The sequence below is a fragment of the Leopardus geoffroyi genome, chromosome A3, assembly GCF_018350155.1.
Source record: "Leopardus geoffroyi isolate Oge1 chromosome A3, O.geoffroyi_Oge1_pat1.0, whole genome shotgun sequence".
Classification (NCBI taxonomy): domain Eukaryota; kingdom Metazoa; phylum Chordata; class Mammalia; order Carnivora; family Felidae; genus Leopardus; species Leopardus geoffroyi.
The window spans coordinates 139510523-139531210 of record NC_059336.1 but is presented as its reverse complement, the minus strand read 5'-3'; the positions used below and the strand labels follow the sequence as shown (position 1 = coordinate 139531210).

General features: G+C 54.0%; 1 protein-coding gene across 22 annotated transcripts in view; it reads right to left on the bottom strand.

The window, feature by feature from the left end:
* Nucleotides 1–20688, bottom strand: part of MYT1L (myelin transcription factor 1 like) — a 429846-nt gene that overhangs the window by 53095 nt on the left and 356063 nt on the right. For 11 of the 22 annotated variants that reach the window (XM_045447883.1, XM_045447869.1, XM_045447876.1 and 8 more), the window contains 5 exons: nt 17856–18106; nt 15340–15576; nt 13005–13126; nt 12581–12643; nt 12045–12113 (listed from right to left, as the gene is read on the bottom strand). In XM_045447883.1, coding sequence (XP_045303839.1) covers nt 12045–12113; nt 12581–12643; nt 13005–13126; nt 15340–15576; nt 17856–18106 — 742 coding nt within the window. Of the gene's footprint in view, nt 1–8704; nt 9266–9319; nt 9774–12044; nt 12114–12580; nt 12644–13004; nt 13127–15339; nt 15577–17855; nt 18107–20688 lie in introns of those variants that run through there. The other 11 variants (XM_045447884.1, XM_045447885.1, XM_045447879.1 and 8 more) reach the window with 6 other exon arrangements.

The window sequence follows — 20688 nt, the reverse complement described above, 5'->3', positions numbered from 1 at the left end:
GCCGACGACGGACGCCACTCACCGCGACGGTGGCCTTGTCCGCGCTCCCCGCGCGCGAGGGGACGGCCTCGTGAAGCTCACACGCCATTCCTGCCTTTCCACCCGGGGTGCAGAGTTTCCAGGCTCACTCTTCCCCGGTCAGCTCGCAAGAGGGCCTCCCTTCACAAGGGGGAGGTTGGAGCTCAGAGCGAGCCGCCTGCTGACCCCACCGACCAGCACTGACCCCACTCAGCAGCCTCCCTTCGATTCCCAGGCTCCTTACACGGTCTGTTGTACAAGCAAATGATTCTGACTCATTCACGAACTCATTTACTTGACGGCTTGGCTGCCCAGCGATGTGCAAAACGCCCGTGGATGCTGCAGGGGAGCGGCCACACGTTGGGGGCTCAGGTCACACCCTCCAGGAGCCTCCCTTCCCATGCACGACACAGGTGACCAAATACCCACAGCGTGAGGTAGGGCATCATCGCCGTAGTAAGAGGCCGGTGCGTCGCTGGGTCCCGGGTGTGGAGCGGTCTGTCCGTGCGTTCAGGGACTCTGGGAAGGGCTGACCTCGTTCCGTGTCTGGGCTTCCGTGGGCACAAGGTCAGGGAAGGTCATTGCAAGGGAATGTGCCTGTGCCACAAGGGTCACGTATTCTTTGTGCCATGAACTGTGCATACGTTTGTAAATGCTTATTTCAAGAAGAAATATGCAGCGAAAGATCTCTTAAGCCTCAAGGTGCAACGGTCTGCAAATCTATGCGAATCTGTGGTGTTTCCTTCCCATCAAGGCGTTTCTCCCAAAAAGGCCCAGCTCCCCAGGGACAGCCGGCCTCACTGCTTTTCTGCCCCCACCTGGAAGGCTGTGCTGGCGGGGTCTCGGGGAAGCCTGGGGGCGGGTCCCCTGAAGCGCGAGTGGAAGCCCGCTGCCCAGGAACGATCTTCACAGACGTTCATTTTAACTCTTTCTCGACCAACGCGTCCCCTGCGCCTCAGCGCCACCGGCCCAAGGATTCCCTCCGGCCAGAGGACGCCTGCCCTCACAGCCGTGTCCTGCCTCTTTGATCACGCGCTACGGAAAACTTGTCACTGGAATCCTGTCTCGATGATCCCCACAAAGTCATACTGTCTTCACTAGTCAGCGGTACGGTTTTGAGTTTTGAAATCTCACCCTGCTAAGCACACACTCTCGGTGAGGTCTGCAGGCGCCCACCACTGTCTGTAACCTGGAAACCTCTTATGCTCCCGCGTGCTCAGGGCCGTTTCCTACCGGTGGGACGGAGGGATGCTGTCCTCTGGGGTCAGCCGGACGATTGGAGGGAGATTTTCTGTGACAGGACTTCCCAGCTTTGTAACCGTTTTCCCTTCCAGGACGCGATCGGCTCATCCGGGCCCCTCCTGCCAATGAGGGAGCGGGTAGCAGCCCAGGAGCCTGGCCGGCTGGGTTTCGGGTGGGTGAGAAGGACGGCCCTGCTCTCTTTGTCCACACTCGCTCCTGGAGCGTCACCTAGCCCGCCGTGGAAGCGCCCGACCGTCCCCTCCAGAGCCCCACGCTTGCTCTGGCCTCGCCCGGAGTCCTGCATGGACGTGCAGCCCCCAGCACGGGCACCCACACGACCTCCGCCTGCCCCCCCCCCCCGCGTGTCTCCTGCCCCTCCTGCAGCCGCAGCCGCAGGAGAGGGCAGCCTCTGGGTGCGTCTCACGCCGACGTCCTACCCCCCTGCAAACCTGCCGTTCCGCCCACAAAACGCCCAGAACTGGCTGCTTCTCACCCCCGCTCTGCTCCTGACCACCTCTAGCCGGGACTGTCACCGAGACCTGTGCCCGCCCTCCCTGTGCCTCCTGCCACACTTCACGCTGTCCCCTACGTGGCACCTGGCGTGGCTGTGGGAACACGCAGATCCTGTCACCAGTGTGCAGGTGGTGGGGGGCGGGGGGCCTCTCTTACTCAGAAGGGAGCTCAGAGCCCTCATAAGCCCCTGTGGGACTTGACCCCTGCAGCCAAGCTTCACATTCCAGGACATTCCTCCAGCTGCTCCTCTTCTGAGTGTGCAGGCATTGTGCTCCTGCTGTTTCCCCCGCTATCAGGAGGCAGGGAAGGACAGGGAGTGGGGTCGCTGGCTACCTGCCGGGGACCGGAGCAGTGGTCTCACGCAGCAGGCGTTTGTAAGCAAATCACCGTGAGCAACGTGAGACTTTGCCTGTTGTCCTTTTCTAAAGCTTAGATGAGAATACTTGAGTTGTCATTTCTATGAAATAAACGACACACGCGCAGAATATACCGTCGCACTTTATAAAGCACTTTCACATCTTCAGTCCACCCCCGCTGACCTTGACCGTGCGAGGGGTCTGCCCTAGTCCCCAGAGGAAGAGCGCCCCGTGGGCGGTGCACGCTTCGGGCATCTGGACTCCCGGCGCTGGGGGTTTGCTCTTGCTTTGTGTGCTGAATGGAAGCCACAGAAACACCTCCCCACCCAGAGATAGGATGCGGCTGTTAAATGAGATAACCCGACCAACGTGTTGAGCAAAAAAGCAGGTTTCAGGATCACAGAGAGATTGTGGTTGAAGAAAGCCTTACCAGATGCAGCACAGAGATGAAGGTACAGAGTTTCTTTCCCTCCTTTTTCAGTTTCCGGTGGCTTATGTCTAAAACCTTCCTTGTCTTGTTTTTTTCTTTTTTTTCTAAATTGTTAATGTTTTTATTTATTTTTGAGAGAGAGCGAGCGAGCGAGCGAGCATGAGCGGGGGAGGGGCAGAGAGAGAGGGAGACACAGAATTTGAAGCAGGCTCCAGGCTCTGAGCCGTCAGCCCAGAGCCCGACGCGGGGCTCGAACCCACGAACCGCGAGATCATGACCTGAGCTGAAGTCGGACCCTCCACCGACTGAACCCCCCAGGCGCCCCATAAAAGCCTTCCTTGCCTTGTTAAGAGCACATGCCCCCGTCTGACGTAAGAGGATACCTCTGTCCCGGGAGAGGGTGATCTTACACGTGACGCACATTGTCAGCTGAACAGAATGGACGTAGGCGGGAAGCGCCGCCAGGACTTGAGCTCAGAAGCAGAAAACAAGGAACACGGACCAAGGAGGTGAGAAGTAGCCGCTCCCACACCTGCCCTGGGAGCCAGAGCAGAAAGGGCACACGTCTGGGTCTCGTGGTCCCACGTCCTCGAGCGTGAGAGCAGAGAAGGAGGGCCCTCTGGGGGCCCTGAGAATGAAGTTTGGCTGAAACAAGTCACTTGTGTGAACCCGGGTTGTGGAAAGGGCATTGTAATGACGCGTTCAGGAAGCAGGCGCTAACGTAATTGGAACAAGGGAAGGACTGACGCTCCCCTCTGTGTAGCAAGCTCTCTAACAGCGGGCTAATGAATGGTCTAAGCAGGCTTGAAAGAGAAATATTTAAGATACTAATGGCAAACAGTCTTCTAACAACCTTAAAGCCCCAAGTGTTAATAATGTATCTGCTAATTATAAGCCAGGTTTATTTAGTCACTGAAGAAGGTGGCCTAAGGATCTCTCTTTGATAACATCTGCTTAATGAAATTTGAATTTCTGTACAAGTTTGAAAGTAATAAAGTGGAATATACTTTTAAATAACATAACAGACTTTCTCCTAACTTCTAATGAATGCTGCTCTCATGGTCCACAACAGTGAGGTCCAGGCAACGCGCAGGTATTCGAGTCTGAAAAGTTACACTGTGAAATTTATATCGTATTTAATTCTAATCTGTCTACAAATGGCATTAAATAAAAAAAAGAGGCCAGTACGTAAATATAAAAAGACCTCCCCTCCATTTGTCTATGGCCTAGTACTAAAAAATGTTGAGTACCCAGATGCTAAAAAGAGTCATAAGCTTTTCAGTTGTAGGAATAAAATATTCCTGAATGTTTATTAGAATATGGTAAAAAATATCTTTAAAGAACAGTACAAACCGAGTCTGGGGTTCTCAGTGGCACTGTCCTATATGGACATCCACTTGATAGCTGTGACATTTAAATTAGCTTTGACAAAATGGACTCCCCGGAAAGTGCATTTCCCTGGCGGCCAGGGCGCGGTGTGGCGCCCAGGAGGTGTGTGTGGCTGCGGCTGCCGTACTGGACGGAGCAGATCTAGAACATTTCCAAGTCCCCAAGACTTCTGTTGGACGGCCCTGAAAGACTCATCTCACAAAGCCGAATTGAATTTTCGTTTTGGTTATTAGAAACTATTTGCACCGAAAGTTTTTTTCTTAAAAAGAAAATCAGGCGAGACTGGGAGTTCTCACATCTTTACGCTATCACAATCTTCACGGACTCTACTGGAAGGCCGACCACATACCACTATTTCCTAACTGCGGGGAGAGGACACTACTGAGCACCTGTGGAGCCTGGAGACTTTGGCCATGCGGAGAACCAAATGGCAGTCACCAGGGCCAGGGTTGTAGCTCTCTCTGTAAACATGCAGCCGCAGAACTGCACCCCCCGTAAGGGGGCGGGTGGGATTTCCCCTGAACGGTCACTCCCGGGAGATCACAGGTCGTGTTCTGGGATAAAGACCTGGGCAGGTGGGGTTGTGAGCCGTTCTGCTCCTGGGTCCACCTGCAGATACTTCAGCCCTTCGGGGTCCGTCTTTCTAATCAAGAAAGAAACCAAAGAGGATGGTTCTCTCTCCTGAAATTGTCAGGAAAAAGTGTCCTCCAAAATCCTTGTCAATAATTTCCCAGAAGGAACATCTACTGTATTTCCAATTTTGTTCATTTTGCTCCAGGGAACTGTAAATTAGTGAAGTGTTTACTGAAATAAAACCTCAAATTTATAATTAAAGGCCGATGAACCTGGTCCTTACTGGCCACACGTCTTTCCCAAGGAGGCTGGCCTCTCGCCCTACTCAGCGCCAGTGTGGGGCTCCCGTGATGTTGAAGCGAGGTCCACGCTGAGAATCACCCCAGCGGGGCCAGGCATGACAGGAATACGAGACCAAACCCCTGGGAATTGCGAGAGGCCAGAGTCAACTAGACGTAGCATATGAAGCAGACCCAACGACAAGTTGACGTGCTCTATGACAGGAAGCGTGCCTAGCTCTGAATCCTGGCCTGAAACCACGGCCGACAAAGCCTATAGGTTCACACACACACGTGTGTGTGAATACATTAATGACATATCTTCTATGCAAACGTGTACGTATATATAGAATACCTGTGACACTGTAATATTTGAAATTGTAAGGAAAATAATGTTTCCTTTGGTGCATCAAGGATGCTGCGTATTTATAAAGAGAGGTGAGTAGTCCGGAAGCGAGGTCTGTCTAAAACGTCTGACTGTGAGTTCCTTGAGGGCAGACACCACGTCTGTTCTCCGACTACTGATTACAGGTGTTTAAATAAATAAGTGAATGAAGCAGCGTGGCTCCTGGCTCGTGGGCACGCTGTGGTGTGTGTTCCCATCCAGAAGTCTCTGGAGGGTCCAGACTGCCCCCCTCCGAAGGGCTGCGGGCTGTGAGCCAGAGGCGAGCGCGGGGATGGCCTGGGCATGTGCGTTAAGTGACGCATGCGTACCTACAGGCTCCAGAGGGGCTCCCCGGACTTCCTGCCCAGTGTCACCAGCAGGGGCTTTCCTGTTTGAATTGGAGGACACGTGATGTCCTCCACACCTAGAGGCTCACTGACTATGGGGTGACTTAAGGTTCTCCTGATACAAAGTCATTCAGTAAATGATCAATTAACTTGTACATTCTCCTCCTTTCAATTCTGGTGAATATTTTCACAAAATCCAAATTTTAAAAAGATCTATGTGATTTTTGTGCATTGATAATAATGTTTACTGAGCGTCCTCTACGTGCCTGCTCCCAGCACGGTCCCATTTCACAGGGGAGGACACTGAGGCACCAAGTCCGAACGACAGTGAGGCCCACGCAAACACCCGAACTGCATCCCAGATGTTGCCGGAGAGCCCCGGGTGTGCTTCTGGAAAGCACAGGTCACTTCCTAAAGGGAATGGGACACTGAAGTTTGCTTCCGGTTTTGTTTTGGTTGGTGTGTGTGTGGATGACCTCCGGTGAGGTTAACGAGATGTACGCCCACGTCCAAACACCTGGGATGCCCACTGCACAGTCTGGGCGTAACGTTGACCACCAGGAGAAGGAAGTGGGGAGGGGGCTCCCTCGCAGAGACTGAGCCCAGGACGCGGGGCAGCGAGCCCCCTCCCGCGGTGCTGACCGTGGCAGCGTCCGTGCTCCCGGGAGAGTGGAGGCTACTCTGGTTGTCCTTCCCGTAAGCGAGAGTCTCCGTGAGCCGTGAGCTGAGGAGCACACAGCTTTGCTTTACCTGTTATGTGTGTGTGCTCACCCGTGTGTGTTCATCCGTGTGTGTGCTCACCCGTGTGTATATCAACGTGTACATCTGTGTGTTCATCATGTGTGTGCTCACCTGTGTGTGTGCTCATCCGTGTGCATGCTCACCCATGCACGCTCAGTTATGTGTGTGCTCACCCGTGTGTGCTCACCTGTGTGTGTGCTCATCTGTGTGTGTTCACCCATGTGTGCTCACCCGTGTGTGTGCTCACCTGTGTGTGTTCATCTGTGTGCATATCAACGTGTACATCTGTGTGTTCATCATGTGTGTGCTCACCTGTGTGTGTGCTCATCCGTGTACGTGCTCACCCATGCATGCTCAGTTATGTGTGTGCTCACCCGTGTGTGTGCTCATCTGTGTGTGTTCACCCATGTGTGCTCACCCGTGTGTGTGCTCACCCGTGTGTGTTCATCTGTGTGCATATCAACATGTACATCTGTGTGTTCATGTGTGTGCTCACCTGTGTGTGTGCTCATCCGTGTGTGTGCTCACCCGTGCATGCTCAGTTATGTGTGTGTTCACCTGTGTGTGCTCACCCGTGTGTGTTCACCCGTGTGTGTGCTCATCTGTGTGTGTTCACCCGTGTGTGCTCACCCGTGTGTGTGCTCATCAGTGTGTGTTCATCTGTGTGCATATCCGTGTGTACATCTGCGTGTTCATCATGTGTGTGTTCACCCGTCTGTGTGTTCATCCGTGCATACATCGTGTGTACATCCATGTGTGTTCACCGTGTGCTCATCTGTGTGTGCTCATCTGTGTGTACATCCATGTGTACATCTGTGTGTTCATCCATGTGTGTCCACCTGTCTGTGTGCTCATCTGTGTTCATCCGTGTGTACATCTGCATATACGTCTGTGTGTTCACCTATGTTCATCCATGTGTACATCTGAGTGTTCGCCCGTGGGTGTTCACCTGTCTGTGCGCTCATCCCTGTTCATCCGTGTGTTCATCCGTGTGTTCACCTGTCTATGTGCTCATCTGTGTACATCCGTGTGTACATCCATGTGTGTTTCCCCACGTGTGCTCATCCGTGTGTGTTCATCTGTGTGCATATCTGCGTGTACATCTATGTGTTCATCATGTGTGTGTTCACCTGTCTGTGTGTTCATCTGTCTGTACATCCATGTGTGTTCACCCGTGTGCTCATCCGTGTGCATGCTCATCTCTGTGTGCTCTTCTGTGTGTGTACATCGTGTGTACATCTGTGTGTTCACCCATGTGTGTTCATCTGTCTGTGTGTTCATCTGTGTTCATCTGTGTGTACATCCGTGTGTGCTCACCTGTCTGTGTATTCATCTGTGTGTGTGTGCTTGTGTATGCCTGGAGTCATCCTCAAACATTCTCATTTTCGGTTTGCTACAATGTGCTTACCTATAATTCTTAAATTTAACTTATTTTAAATCAGTCCTACTTAGGATAACATAAGAAAATCTACGTGCAGCCAAGCGTGTGTCTTAGGGTATTTTCGGAACCCGCTGGGGAGCGGACGTCCTAGACCTTGTACAGTTGTCGCACCCTGAGGCCTGAAGTACGTTCTGCAGGGGGAGCGGTGGGCACGTGCCCCGGACAAAACCCGAGCTAGGGGTGTGTGTGCCCGGGACACATCCCCAGCTGTGTGTGTTGCGTGTGCACAGGTCAGCAGTCCTGGCTGGTCTCCAGCGCAGCCCTGGGGGGCTGGGGGGGGGTGGCTGCTGTGCGTGTGGGGCTGCCGGTGGGACCGAGCCGTCCACTCCCACTGCATTGCCCCTGATCTGAGGAGGGCCAGCGCCGCGTGCAAAACCCACTCGGTCTGAGCGCTGTCACTGCCCCCTACAGCCCGTGGGCCTAGGCCTAGGCACCAAAACACCCATCCCTCAGTGTCCACACCCGGAAAATGGGCCGAACCCCTCCAGCTCTTCTCTCCGGGGACAGTGTGTGCAGGGGCCCTCTGTGAACCATCAGGCACCCTGGGCGGGGGACACGCCAACCCCTCAGCTGCGCTCTTGTAGGTGCGGTGGGGAGGGGGGGCTCCCGAGCTCCTCTCAACCCCAGCGGGCAGAGATCTGCTCTCGCACCAGGGGCCTGGTAGGGCTACAGCCCTGCCCGACCCTGCCGCCACCAAGAAGCTGGACTCACACAGCAGTGGCCGCCCCTCCGTGGGAGAAGCCAGGCCCGCGTGGAGGGCAGCTGTGATTCACCAAGCCCTGTGCATTCCCTTTTGTAAACCGTGAAGACAAACCATTACAGAACTGAGGATTACGCACGGGAACCGGTGCCCAGGGAAAGTGCATGCCGGACAACAGAAGCCTCAGGACGAGCCGCCTGCATCAGACCCCAGTAAATAATCCTCCTGCTGCCTAAAAAAACCAGCCCTAGAGCATTTTAGAAACAAGCAGCTTGCAAAGCAAAATAATAACGTGGCCAAAATTCAAACTTTTAATTCTTTGATTTAAATAAATTGTGGCATATGTAGGGGTTACAATTCCTGAGTACCTAGGACAGATGCCCAGAGACGCCAGGAAATGCAGGAAAACGCAGGGCCCCCACCGCATGGTGCTGAACCAGAAGCTCCAGCATCAGGAAGGACGGGTGAGCGGCCCCCACAACCCCCTCTCCCACCATGCTCACGAGCGGCAGGGATGGGGGCTGCTAAGAGAAAGATCCAAATAATGAAGAGGCATCTAAATTTGGCCAACCAAAGTATAAATGGAAGCCAATTTGGGGGCCCGTTTTTAGAGCTAATTGCCTCTGATTGAAATCGGTTTTGATTTGGCTCGAATTGGAGGCTCAGACGGCTACGGCACCTACATGCCGCCCGTGTCTACAGTGATCGCGCATCTGGAAGCGGACGGCTCCCGGCGGGAGGACGCGGCTTCGCAGGAAAGAGGCGGACAGCGATGGGAGGCGGCTTCCAAGCTCTTCCCCGTTGGTCCCTTCGGGTCCTCTTGGCCATGAAATCTTTAGAGAGGGGACTTCCCTTCAGAATGAGAACTCGCGTTAGGCAGAGTCCTCACCAAAAAGTCTCTTTGATTTGAACAATTCTATCTATCCTCCCCCCTACTTTCAGCCTGGGGTCCCAGTGAGTGTCACGGCCGGTGAGGCAGGTTCGCAGGATGTGTATGTGACACACGGCACATCGGCCCAAAAGTGTGTGCACGTGGCACGCGGGCTTTCCTGGGCTCACCCCTGCTTCCCTCCTGAGCCCCTACACTGTGCTGTCTACACTGCACTGGCCGGGGACCAGGGCGAGCAGCCCTTGAAGAGTGCGAATGGTATTCACGTACAGGTTACATTTTAATACATTTTCAGTTTACATATTGCACATAATTAGACATAAAATTACCCACTTCTTTTAAAGAATATCCCCAATGTGTTGCCCTGGGTAAGAGCGGAGCAAAGTGTTGTCTCAGGAAGTTTAAGACGCTTGAAGATCCAAGACCAAGAGTTTATCTGGCACAACTCATCTTTCCATGATCAGAAACGTCCTGTTAATGGCCAACAACCAAAATTCAGTGTCAAGTGTGACAAGAGGAACATTTCCAGAAGGTTCCACACTACAGAATCTTTGGGAGGGTACTGGGACCTCCCGTCTAAGGTCTTTATGAAGAAGTAGGATTGTGCGCCTACAACGAACGGTGTGATCTCACTCTGTCACGTAAGTGGCTGCCGCAGCACAGACTGACCAAACCTTTTGAAGATTTGAAGATGTATGTGATCTGTTGAGGGGGGCAGGTGCGTGAATTGTTCTAGAGAAAGCTGCTGTAGATCTTTAAGGAATCAACCTACGCTCCTATGCAGGGAAAAGCCATCCCCAAGGCCCTCGTGACTCAGACTAAAGGTAACGAGTGGAGGGGTATCATCGAATAAGACGTTACAGGACAACAGATATTGTATTCTATAGTTTCCTCAGGTGGGAAAGACTTATCATCAAGTAAAACTCAGTCGCTGACATATTGGAGTTTTTATAGCAGGCATTTAATTGGAGCCCGTAGTTTTGAAGATCCACCGATAAAAATGGGCCATTTTAGAAAACTGGTCTAGTTTAGATTTCCCAGAAAGGATCGCTCAAAATGGCATTTAGTTGTTGCAAAGACACGCTGACAAACGAGCGTGGCTTTCAGATGAACCACAATTAGGAAAAGGCCATCACTCCCTGAAGATCAGTTCTCATCCAGGAACAGGCAGCATGGAGGGAACGGACCGCTCCAACACTGCCCTGGAGGACGAGGAGGGCGGACCGCCTGCCTCTGAAGACGCGGATGGCGAGGACCCTCACCCACCTTCCGAGACGAAAGAGAAGAAGGCAGTGCGGACGGAAGCCAGAGAAGCGGCGGCTACGCTCGGAGCTTCGGGGCAGTGTAAACCGAGCCCAAAGTCAAGGGATGAACACCCACAACACCTAGGTCCCTCAGAAAGCTACTCTGGCCTCTGGGGGTGTGGAGACGCTAACCACTTAGAAGCAGTCCTAGATACAAGCCGTGCAGAGGCTATTTCTTGTTTACGGCTGGCTGCTGGAACTGCATATACGTATGCCAGACTTTTGCAAAGCATTCCTCATCAAGAAATTCAAAGGAAAGGTGCCATGGTCTGATGTGCTGGCCACGTTCTGTGTGCAGTTAGTCACGTTTTGATCATGAGGGAAATAGGGCTTTAAGCTGTGAGAAAGGATGTCTTAACAAAGTGGGTTGAGGTGTTCTTGCACCTGTCCGTTCTGAGGTTCTAAAAGCTATTTGTCCGTTAGGCACTGCGTGGATGACACTAGACTTTAAAGCCGTTAAGTAAGAGGATGCCCTCCGGGTGTTTACACGCCATGAAGAAAACGCCAAGAGTCTCGTGACGGAAGGGCTAGTTCAGGAGGTCACTGAACATGAGCAGGTGGTCTATGGCGCTAGGGCCTTGGACAGGGATCCTGCAAAAAATGACATGATGTGAAACAGAGCCCTGCACTCTGAGACGGCCCTGGTGTAGCACAGTGGGACAGGTGTGGGGCGGAACCCCTGGAGAAGGAATCGTGTCTCCTCCGCTCAGAGCGCCGGAGACTTTCACGCACTCTCTCTGACTTGTCCTGACTCCTTCCAAAACTTGTGTCCGAACTGAATGTGGTTCTGCATTTTTAAAGAAGAGAAACCTTAGTCTGGGGAAATAAATGTAAGTGATCAGATTTATGCTTAAGATACAGAAAGAGTTACAGGCACAGGGGAGCGGGAGAGCGAGCGGCTGGAGGGGTGTGTGCCTGAGTGCTGGCGAGCTCCTGGCTGGACCCATCGGTGAGGTGACGCTGTCCTAGAGTCTTTGGAACTGTGACCACAGCATGCCTAGGGAATTGGCTACTGTCGTGGTGAGTTCTTGTCATCAGTGCTATTTAAATGCCCCTATTTTAAATGATCGGATTAACTAGTGACTGCTAAAAAACCAGTTGTTCATTTTTTAGGTTGTAATCATTTCCTAAAAGCTTGAGTACCTCTGTCAAACTTCCTTTCCGTGTGCATGCGTATCAGGAGAGAAACTACTTATGCCTGAGAAAATTCAGGACAGAAAGGCTATGGCATGACAGAGCTGGAGACAAATGAGAAGCAAGAGGCAGAGAGACTGTGCGGAAAGGTGACCGAAATCCCGAGGACCCGGTCGTGTGTGCTGTCCAGGCACTGCGGGCGCAGGTGATTTTCTTAAAGACACTTTCCTTTACATGTGACACACCCATGTCGTTACTACCAGGTGCAGAGATTTTTAAAAGAATGATTTTCGTTAAATCTTACTTGAGTTCTTGTGAGCTGGTAGCCAGCATGCTTCGAATGCTTTTGTCAGCGAGGGGGCAGCCGGACAGACTGTAAGACAGGCCAGAGAGTCAGGTGAGTAGCGGCTCCCGCCAGCTGACGCTCCCGGACGAACACAACATAAAGTTGAAACTAAAAAGTTTAATGCAGAAAAGCGATGGGGCAAGTGCTGTATATTGAATTTTTTTTTTTTTTTTTTGGTATAATTAACTTGGCGTATGTTTACGTCTTCATTGAAGAAAACGGGTCTGTTAATAAACGATTTTTGAAAAAGAATACGAAATGTTTGCGCTCTTTGGTTTAAATGTTTGTAAAGAATTTTCCAAATCGAGGTGGTTTATCCGAATGTAAAAGACACTATACAACACGTAAATCAAGCATGATTTTATAGGTCAACATAGAGCACTTAGAGGGTTGACACGTAATTCGACGTTTTTACTTTGACAGCATTGTTGAGGTAAGCTGAAAACAATAAATTGAAAAGACAGAATCCACCATGAGAAAAAATGAAGTCACACCTTCTATGTGAGGCGTAATTACCAGTCACATGACCACTCCCATCACACCTTGGTGTTGGACATCTGCCACCAAACAAAAACAAAAACAGCCAAAATAGTAAGTAGGTTTAAAAAAAAAAAAAACTTTAAGAAAGTTTCATTGTTTCCAGTTTAGCTGCAATGTCTGTGAGGGGGTTAAGCGCCCTGAGGGAAGCTGCAAAAACGGCACGGACCAAATGGTAGAAGGCGTCTCCATCACACAGAGCGTCCTGGGAACAAGCAAGCCACGCGGCTTCTCGCTCCACTGAACTGGCAGTTTGAGACATTTATATGCTGCGAACGTCGCATGCTCAAACGGCAAGGCATGTACAGATCGGTTTTTAAAAATAAGCCAAAGAAAGGGACAGTCGAGAAGAGCAGGCATCTCGCCTGGAGTTATGCTTACGTTATTAAGTCCTTTTTGCTCTCCTTGCACTGGGGGTACTTGGGCTTGGGGCTGGGGATGGTCACCTCTCCCGGGTACCTTCTCTCCTCCAGAGCCTCCTGGAATGGGTCCAAGTCTTCTGGCTGCGGGCAAAACACAGCTTCAGGGCCGCACGGGCGACAGTGTGACAGACCGACCGCAGACGCGTCCCGCCGGGGCGCCGGCCGCCTCTGCGTTTTCCTCCCCTCCCACCGCTGTCCCTTTAAAGGTATCCCACGCCTTTGTCCGGATGAGGCCCCTGCCGCCAGCGCGGAGTGGGGCTCTGTTCAAAGACTATCGCTTTCAGAGCGGACCGTAGCCGCTCACCTACCGCTCTAAACTTCTAAATTCACGGTCACCTGTCGGGGGGCAGGGCCTCACTCGATATTTCTGTTGGGGTACTAATAAGAGGGACAGACCCATGGTTCGGAAACCAGAGACCCTGTTTCTTCGTTGGCCTTTCTCACTCGATGCCCAGCAAGCACCTGTTGCTGTCTGGCACCCGTGTCCGACACTGACCTGCTAAGCTTAAACACTGACCCTACACGTGTTCTAGAACGAGAGTTATTCCGACCATCGTGAGCATTCTGCGTGTGTGCGTTAAGTCCCAAGGCGAGGGAAGACCAACTGAGATTAATGTTGTGGTTCTCAGTTACTCTTATGCAACATTTTCTTTTTCAACGGAAAGCGTCTCCTCCTGGGTAAGCGGGTCCCCTTGCGCTAAGAAATGCCTATAGATGGCAGTACTCAGCAAACGTGTCTTGTGAATGCTCGCGAGGACTTTTTCCTTCTGGGACGGCCTGTTTGATGAAAACACTTCTGTCGGTTTAGGAGGGCTTAATTTTAATTAAAATAAATTCGGAGACTCAACCATCACGCCTTATTTGGCGGTAATGATTTAACACTGTAGGAGAGTAAAGAATACTTTGGAATTTAGCTTTTGCCCTCAGACTCTATTCTTTGGCAACGCGTGGCTTCAATTTAATCAAATTTAATCATTTTTGAAGAATGAAGACGATAGGCTTTGAGATGAAATGGCCTTATCACCGAGTGCCTTTTCTGCCAATTCTTACAAATAGCTGATGTTCCCTTTTTTTCTGCACTACCTTGTTTCCCTAAGAAGCGATTGCTTTGATGGTGGTCTCCCTCTTGTATTCAAAAAGGATTTTCATTTTCCAGTGACTAAAGAAGATGTCATAATTTTCAGAACTGAACACTGGAGACAAAGCCGGGACAATAAAGAACAACCTTTTCTTCGCTTCTTTTCTCAGCTTCAAGGCTATTTTCACGACTTGGGGAACTTGAGTGTGAACGTTGTGACTACAGGTCTCCCCCACTTGGCGAAAGCACACGTCACCCCACTTTGCTCTCATGAAAGACCCACATTAGTACCTGCTTCTGCTAACAGAAAGAAACCAAAGAGGATTCGTGCTTCTAGGAAAAGAGGCGAGAAACGCAATAGCGCTCAGTGTTGGTTTTGCGGAGAGCCGTCGGATCGGCGGCTCGCACCCGGGCCGCGCGAGCCGCCCCGACGGGCACGCACCTGCCCCCGAGGGCCCACGCAGCAGCGTCTCAGCGCCCGGCTCCAGGGCCCCGACCACTGAGAGGTGAGCACCTGGGCTTCGTTTCAGGCCGTTTCCCTTTCGCAAAGTGTCCACGGGTTGAGAAAAGCCTGAGAGGTAATTTTTGGGGTCTGGGGATGCTGAAAATACATTCCATATAAATTACTGGTACCTGCTTCTGCATTTTGTGCCATTTGGCTTAGGAAAGTCTCCACAAGAAAGCTACAATTTCCAGTCACCGTAGTTCAGAAGTATGTTACTGACATAGCTGTTTTGGCAATACTGCAGCCAAGGAAGATTTAGGCGATTATACTAAAGCGACTTCTCAGGGCTGGAATATACTCTTCTGAATATTTTAGGTTTCTCTGGGAATAGGCACGAGCCTTCGCTTCAAAGAGCTAGCTAATTAACAGCACACAATTAACCATTTAAATACTTAACACTCTCTTTAGGATTCTCTATCTGCAGGGAAAATCATGCGCCGTAGCAACACGTCACCCAGAAAAAGGGACGGGCTGGCTGGCTGTTGACGTCTTTTCTCAGAGAAATCGTTTGTAACTAAACGCACTTGTTGGAAAATAAAATTCACGTTCGAAAAGAACCCGTGGTTTGTTTCACCGAATCGGTGTTAGTGACAAATCTCTCCCTGGCCCACGAAGTGTGTGGTCAGCCCTAGGCAGCTGAGGTCATCCTGCCGGTGCCCGCCGACGCCCGACCCCGCGCCCCGAGCCGGCTGGCAGGTGAGGGGGACGTACAGGGGCCTCGCTGGTGTCGCCCCCGTCCGCCCTGCGGGGCTTCATCTTGGTGTAGTCCACGGGCAGCTCCCAGCAGTCGTCCTCGCCCAGCTGGAAACACCGGCCGCCCATCACCGCCTGCTGCTGGGGGGACATGGGCTCCAGGGGCGTCAGGACCGGGCAGCAGCTCTCCCGCGGCCGTGGCTTGTTCATGCTGAGGTCCAGAGTCCCGTTCTCGTCCACCTCCATGTCGGGGTTCTGCCGGACAGAGAGACATGGTGACCGTGCGGCTCCACCGCCAGCCACAGCCCTGCCTTCGGCCAGTGCAGAATCCAGACGCGGATTCCTCCTGGGGTCTCCCGCGCATGGGCTCCCTTGCCCTGGGGACACGTCTGCTGTCCCGCACTTAGCCGCGACATTGGATGGCAGGTGTGTGCATCTATTCGCCTGTTGGTGACCTGCGACCTGTCCCTCTAGCTCTTATTTATTTGTCTACCACTCACCACTTCTCTTTAGCTTCTCTTTTCTGCAGTTCCCCTCTGCTTTTAGAAATAAGCCTGGCCGGAAGACAATCATGCCTAATCTCCACTCTATTCCAGCTCAAATACCGTTTAAGAGATCAGAGATAGATGTGTGTTTACGCTTAAAAATTCGCCTTCAGTTTCACTGATGCAAATACTTCAAGACCGGGAGAGGAGGAGAACAGACCAGTCAGAGGCATGGAGGGCGAGGGAGAAGGAACCAGAATTTACTCTGCAACAAGAAATGCTGCGATGAACAGCCTTTTCCACCTTAAGGGAGGGAGGTGTGCAATCACAGCTCAAATGACCTCTAGTCCGGTGATTCCAGTCTGACCTACTCTGCGTTTCAGCAAGCCCGAAATTTAGACAACTGTCTTAAAAAAATAAAGAAGTACAGGGTGAGGGTTTTTTTTTTTTTTTTTTTTTTTTTTTTAAATGATGCTTTAAAACAGACGAAGAAGTCTTCAGACCTTGCCTCTCCGGAGGAGGGAGGCAAGGAAGGACACATGAAGGGCAGAGCGAGAAATACCGCCAACCACCCTCCGCTTCCGTTCCCAGAAAGTTACACTCTCTTGAGCAAAATTCGGGTTTCAGGCTGGTGTGAAAGCTGCTGCCTACCCCAGCGTCTGGCAGCTCTCTCCTCTGGACGTCACAGCGGAGCGAAGCTGCGGGGACGTCGGCCCATCCAGGCTGCTACCTTGATAAATTACCGAGCGGGATTCTGTCTGTGCTCTTCCTGTCCGTGAGCACTCCAGCTTTCAAGCTATCCTACTAATTTAGCCTTCATAATGTTGGAGTTAATTCTCTCAGTCTTAGGTTTAATAAAGTGAAACAAAATCCGAAGGGGTTACTGTCTTTTTTTTTTTTTTCTCCTTGCCAGGGAAGCCCGTCCATGCTAGCTTTGAATTTTAAGCAACCCTGATCACCACAGAAATCACACGCCCCTGACACTTCTCCATAATCGTGGAATAAAAATATTAAGAGTAAAGAAAGCAGGGAGCCTGGGTGGCTCAGTCGGTTAAGAGTCCGACTTCGGCTCAGGTCATGATCTCGCGGTCCGTGAGTTCAAGCCCCGCGTCGGGCTCTGTGCGGACAGCTCAGAGCCTGGAGCCTGTTTCAGATTCTGTGTCTCCCTCTCTCTGACCCTCCCCCGTTCATGCTCTGTCTCTCTCTGTCTCAAAAATAAATAAACGTTAAAACAAAAGAGTAAAGAAAGCATTTGCAAAACATGAAATTACTGGCCTGTCTCCATTCATACGCATCACAAGTACTCATAACGAGTCCCCTCAGGTCTGAGTGGTCAGGGCGCATGGCCGGCCGCGCTAGTACAGGAGAGGGGGTGACGGAGTGGCCCCCGCCAGGTGGCGCCCTCCGCTCTGCAGCAGCCTGAGGGACCGTCCTGCCCCCACACCAGCAAGGTGACAAACCCTGCGGACAGACGTCTCCGCACTAATGAAAGCCAGCCGGGATGCGTGGCAGTCCCAGCGGAGACTGGATTTCCACTTTCTTTGTTCCCTGATACTAGTGACCCACTGGGAGCGAAGGGACAGTCCTGTGCTTGATTTGACAGCGGGGCCACCCGACCCTCCTGGTGTTCAGGGTTCCGGGCACGTGGCCGCTTCAGGTTCCTACTGTCCCTGTGGCCATTGAACCCACGAGAGGGCACTGGCTGTCCCGTTTCCAGAAACGCCCCTGGGTCCTAAGGGCAGGGTCCACGCACACGTTACTCGAACAGGCCTGCGCGTGCCCCCGCCCCCCCCCCCCCCGCGTCAGAGAGCCAGTCGTCCTGGGACGCGTGCGATCGAAGCCGCTCCCAGCAAAGCCACGCCTGGGGCTCCGCTAGGTCGCGCGCTTTGTGGGGGAAGCAGCACCGGGGGCGCGGGCTCCGGGGGGCGCGGCCCCGGGTCGCGCGCTTTGTGGCGGGACCTGCTGGGGTAGGAGCGCCGGGGGCGCGGGCTCCAGGGGGCGCGCACGGCCCGGCGGGGCGGGGGGGGGGGGGGGCACGGGGTCGCGTACCCGCGCGGCGCACAGGTCCTGCGGCTTGGTGGACAGGTTCTGCGGCATCTCTCGGCAGCGCGTGGACAGGTTGAGGATGGCCGTGGCGGCCATGTGCGCCGCCTCCATGTCGTGCGCGTAGTCGAAGCTGCTCTTGCTGCACGTGCTGCTGGCGCTGCTTCCGCCCCCGCAGCTCAGGTTGCTGCTGCTGCTGGGCGCGTAGCTGCTGGTGGTGCTGCTGCTGGGGCTGGCGTTCTTGCAGTACCGCTTCGCTGGGGAGACACGGGGACAGGGGTGACTCGGGTCCCCGCCAACGGGGCGACGGCAGAGCGGGGCCCCGCGCCCCGCCACCCGCACCGCGGCCCTCCCGCCGGCCCGGGGCACACCCGCGCCGGCGGCGGGGGAGGGGGCCGATCGGCGGAGAAAAGCCCATCTGGCCTTTCCCCTGTGACCCCGGGAAGTTGGCGGGGACAGAGTCGGGTGTGGAGGGGGGGGGCGGCAGGGGAGACGCACGCGTCTCTCTGGCAGGCCACACGTGGCTGCGGTGGCCACCACCCAATCCATTTAGAGGCGCACACCTGGTTAGGTTTGGGTCCCCTGATGTCAGGGCGTGACCGGCGCGCCGGCCTGCTCCAGCCTGGAGGAGGGGTGTCCCGGTCATGACTGCCCATGGGCTCAGGGGGGCCACGGGGACCCCACAGACCTCATGGCTCCAGAGACTGGCCGCTCCTTCCGGCCGGGAGGGGCCTCGGTGGCCTCCTGGGGCTCGCTGTCTTGTGTGCAACCGCACAGCCTGGTGGGGGCCCGTGTGCTTTGGGGGGGTGGCCGTCTGGCTGAGCATGAGGGACCAAAACACCCCTTTCCTCAGAAAAAGCCCGGTCCTGTGATTCTAATAAAGAGCCACACGGAGGAACCAGCAATGTCAAGGGACAGACGATGGCACAGGCCGTGGGCTGAGCCCAAGGTGAGCAGGGCAGGGCGGCCGCGTGCACGCCCCACACCGGGCCTCCTCCTCGTCGGGACGGCCTCCTGTCACCTGCAGGGAGCCTGGCTCCCAGGATGCCCTGGTGAACAACCCGCGCCACCCACGGCTCAGCCACTTGGGAGCAAGTGTTGCTTTTGTTCGTTCGGAATCTCTGGCACGCGGGTGGGAAAACGTTTGTGGGTTATTCGTCCGGGGCCTGTGGCCATTGCCAGGGGCGGCAGAGCCACACAGGCTGTCTGTCCACCTGCAGGCTGTCAGATCTCCCCTGGGGTCCTGGGCGGTGAGGGGTCACCCAGGGCGAAGCTGGGGGCGCGGGAGATGCCCACGGTCCTCTCCCTCACGGGGTCCCGCGCTCCGTCCTCGAGCGGCTCTTTCCCGACCCACCCGCACGTTTGCGTGTCCTTTCCAAAGCGACTCGGCCGGCTCTCCCGGCGTGTCCAGCGCTGGCCGCAGCGGTCTGTACCTGGAGCTGCTCTCCGCGGAGGACACGCGCAGCGCTTTCCTCCCGGAGGGAGGGGCACACCCGGCGATGTGACCAACGGACCCCCCTCCCGCACCGGCACGGTCGGTCATCGTGAGCAATGGCACGAGGGTGCCCAGAACACCTCATTCGGATACAAGTGGCAGAATAAAGAAGGCCTCACGGTCGAGAACTTGCAACTTTGGACCGAAGGCCACTTTCATCTCGTCCCCGGGTCGCACAGCGACGCTGGCAGAGAGCACGCGGGCCCTGGGGTGCGGAGGGCCACCAGGCCCCCCCCCACGGCCCCCACCGCGAGTCACAGAGCCGCTGCACGGGCAGGTGGCCGTTTGAAGTCCCCTTGCATGGACCAGAGGGTGACTGCACACACTCGGACCCGGCACGAGAGCGGGCCAGCTCTCTCTCCTCGAGGACTTGTCACACACCTGTTGGCGTGTCTGCAGTGTGACCTTCCTTCCTCTTTCTTCTGCGAAGGCAGCTCGTCTAAGCAGGAGATGGCACAGTGGGTGCCAGTGGCCCGGGGGGCTGAGGCAGCAATGCAGGGGCACCCGACAGAGACCCTCCCTGGAGAGACAGCCCCCCGTGCCAGACCTGAGCATCAGGCACAGGGAACCATGTGAGACAGCAGCTTGGGGTGCGCTCTGCCTGGGCTGAAGTCGTGGCTTTACACCATTTACAATTTTGACACAAAAACAGGACTATCAGGGCGCCTGGGGGGCTCAGTCGGTTGAGCAGCCGACTTCGGCTCGGGTCATGATCTCACGGCACCTGAGTCGGAGCCCCGGTCGGGCTCGCTGTTTTCAGGGTGGAGCCTGCTTGGGACTCCCTCTCTCTCTGCCCCTCCTCTGCTCACGCTGTCTCAAAAATAAATAAAAATAAGGATATAAAAATTGTAGGAGAAATGAAATAGTATTTATCAGGGTTCCTGTCCCTAGCGAGGGTTAGCCGCTGGCTCAGGAAAGAAATGTGGTGCACGTACGTGAGAGAAAAGGCCACTTCGTGGTGAAAGGAGCAAATTCCAATTTCTAAAAGTAAGCAGGACACGTGTTCATACGGCAAATGGCAGCAAACTTTTGGGAAAGTGCGTGTACCGTGGCAAACATTGGAATCTTGAATTCTGGGGTCGGGGCAGAATCCTAGCCGTGACTGACCTGGGGGCCACCTGCCGATGGGCCTGACGCAGGAGAAGTCCTGGGGCAGGCATCCACATCATGTGCGGCCTCCTACTAAACGTGACCCCTCCTTCCTCCTTCGTTCAAAACGAAAACGGGAGTGTGGACTTCAAGTCTTCCTGGTAACGTGGCTCCTACTCGTAGGACGCTCGCAAAGCTGGCGACGCTGACCGCTGACCACGACCAGATGCGCTCCCCTTCCCAGTCAGCAGACAG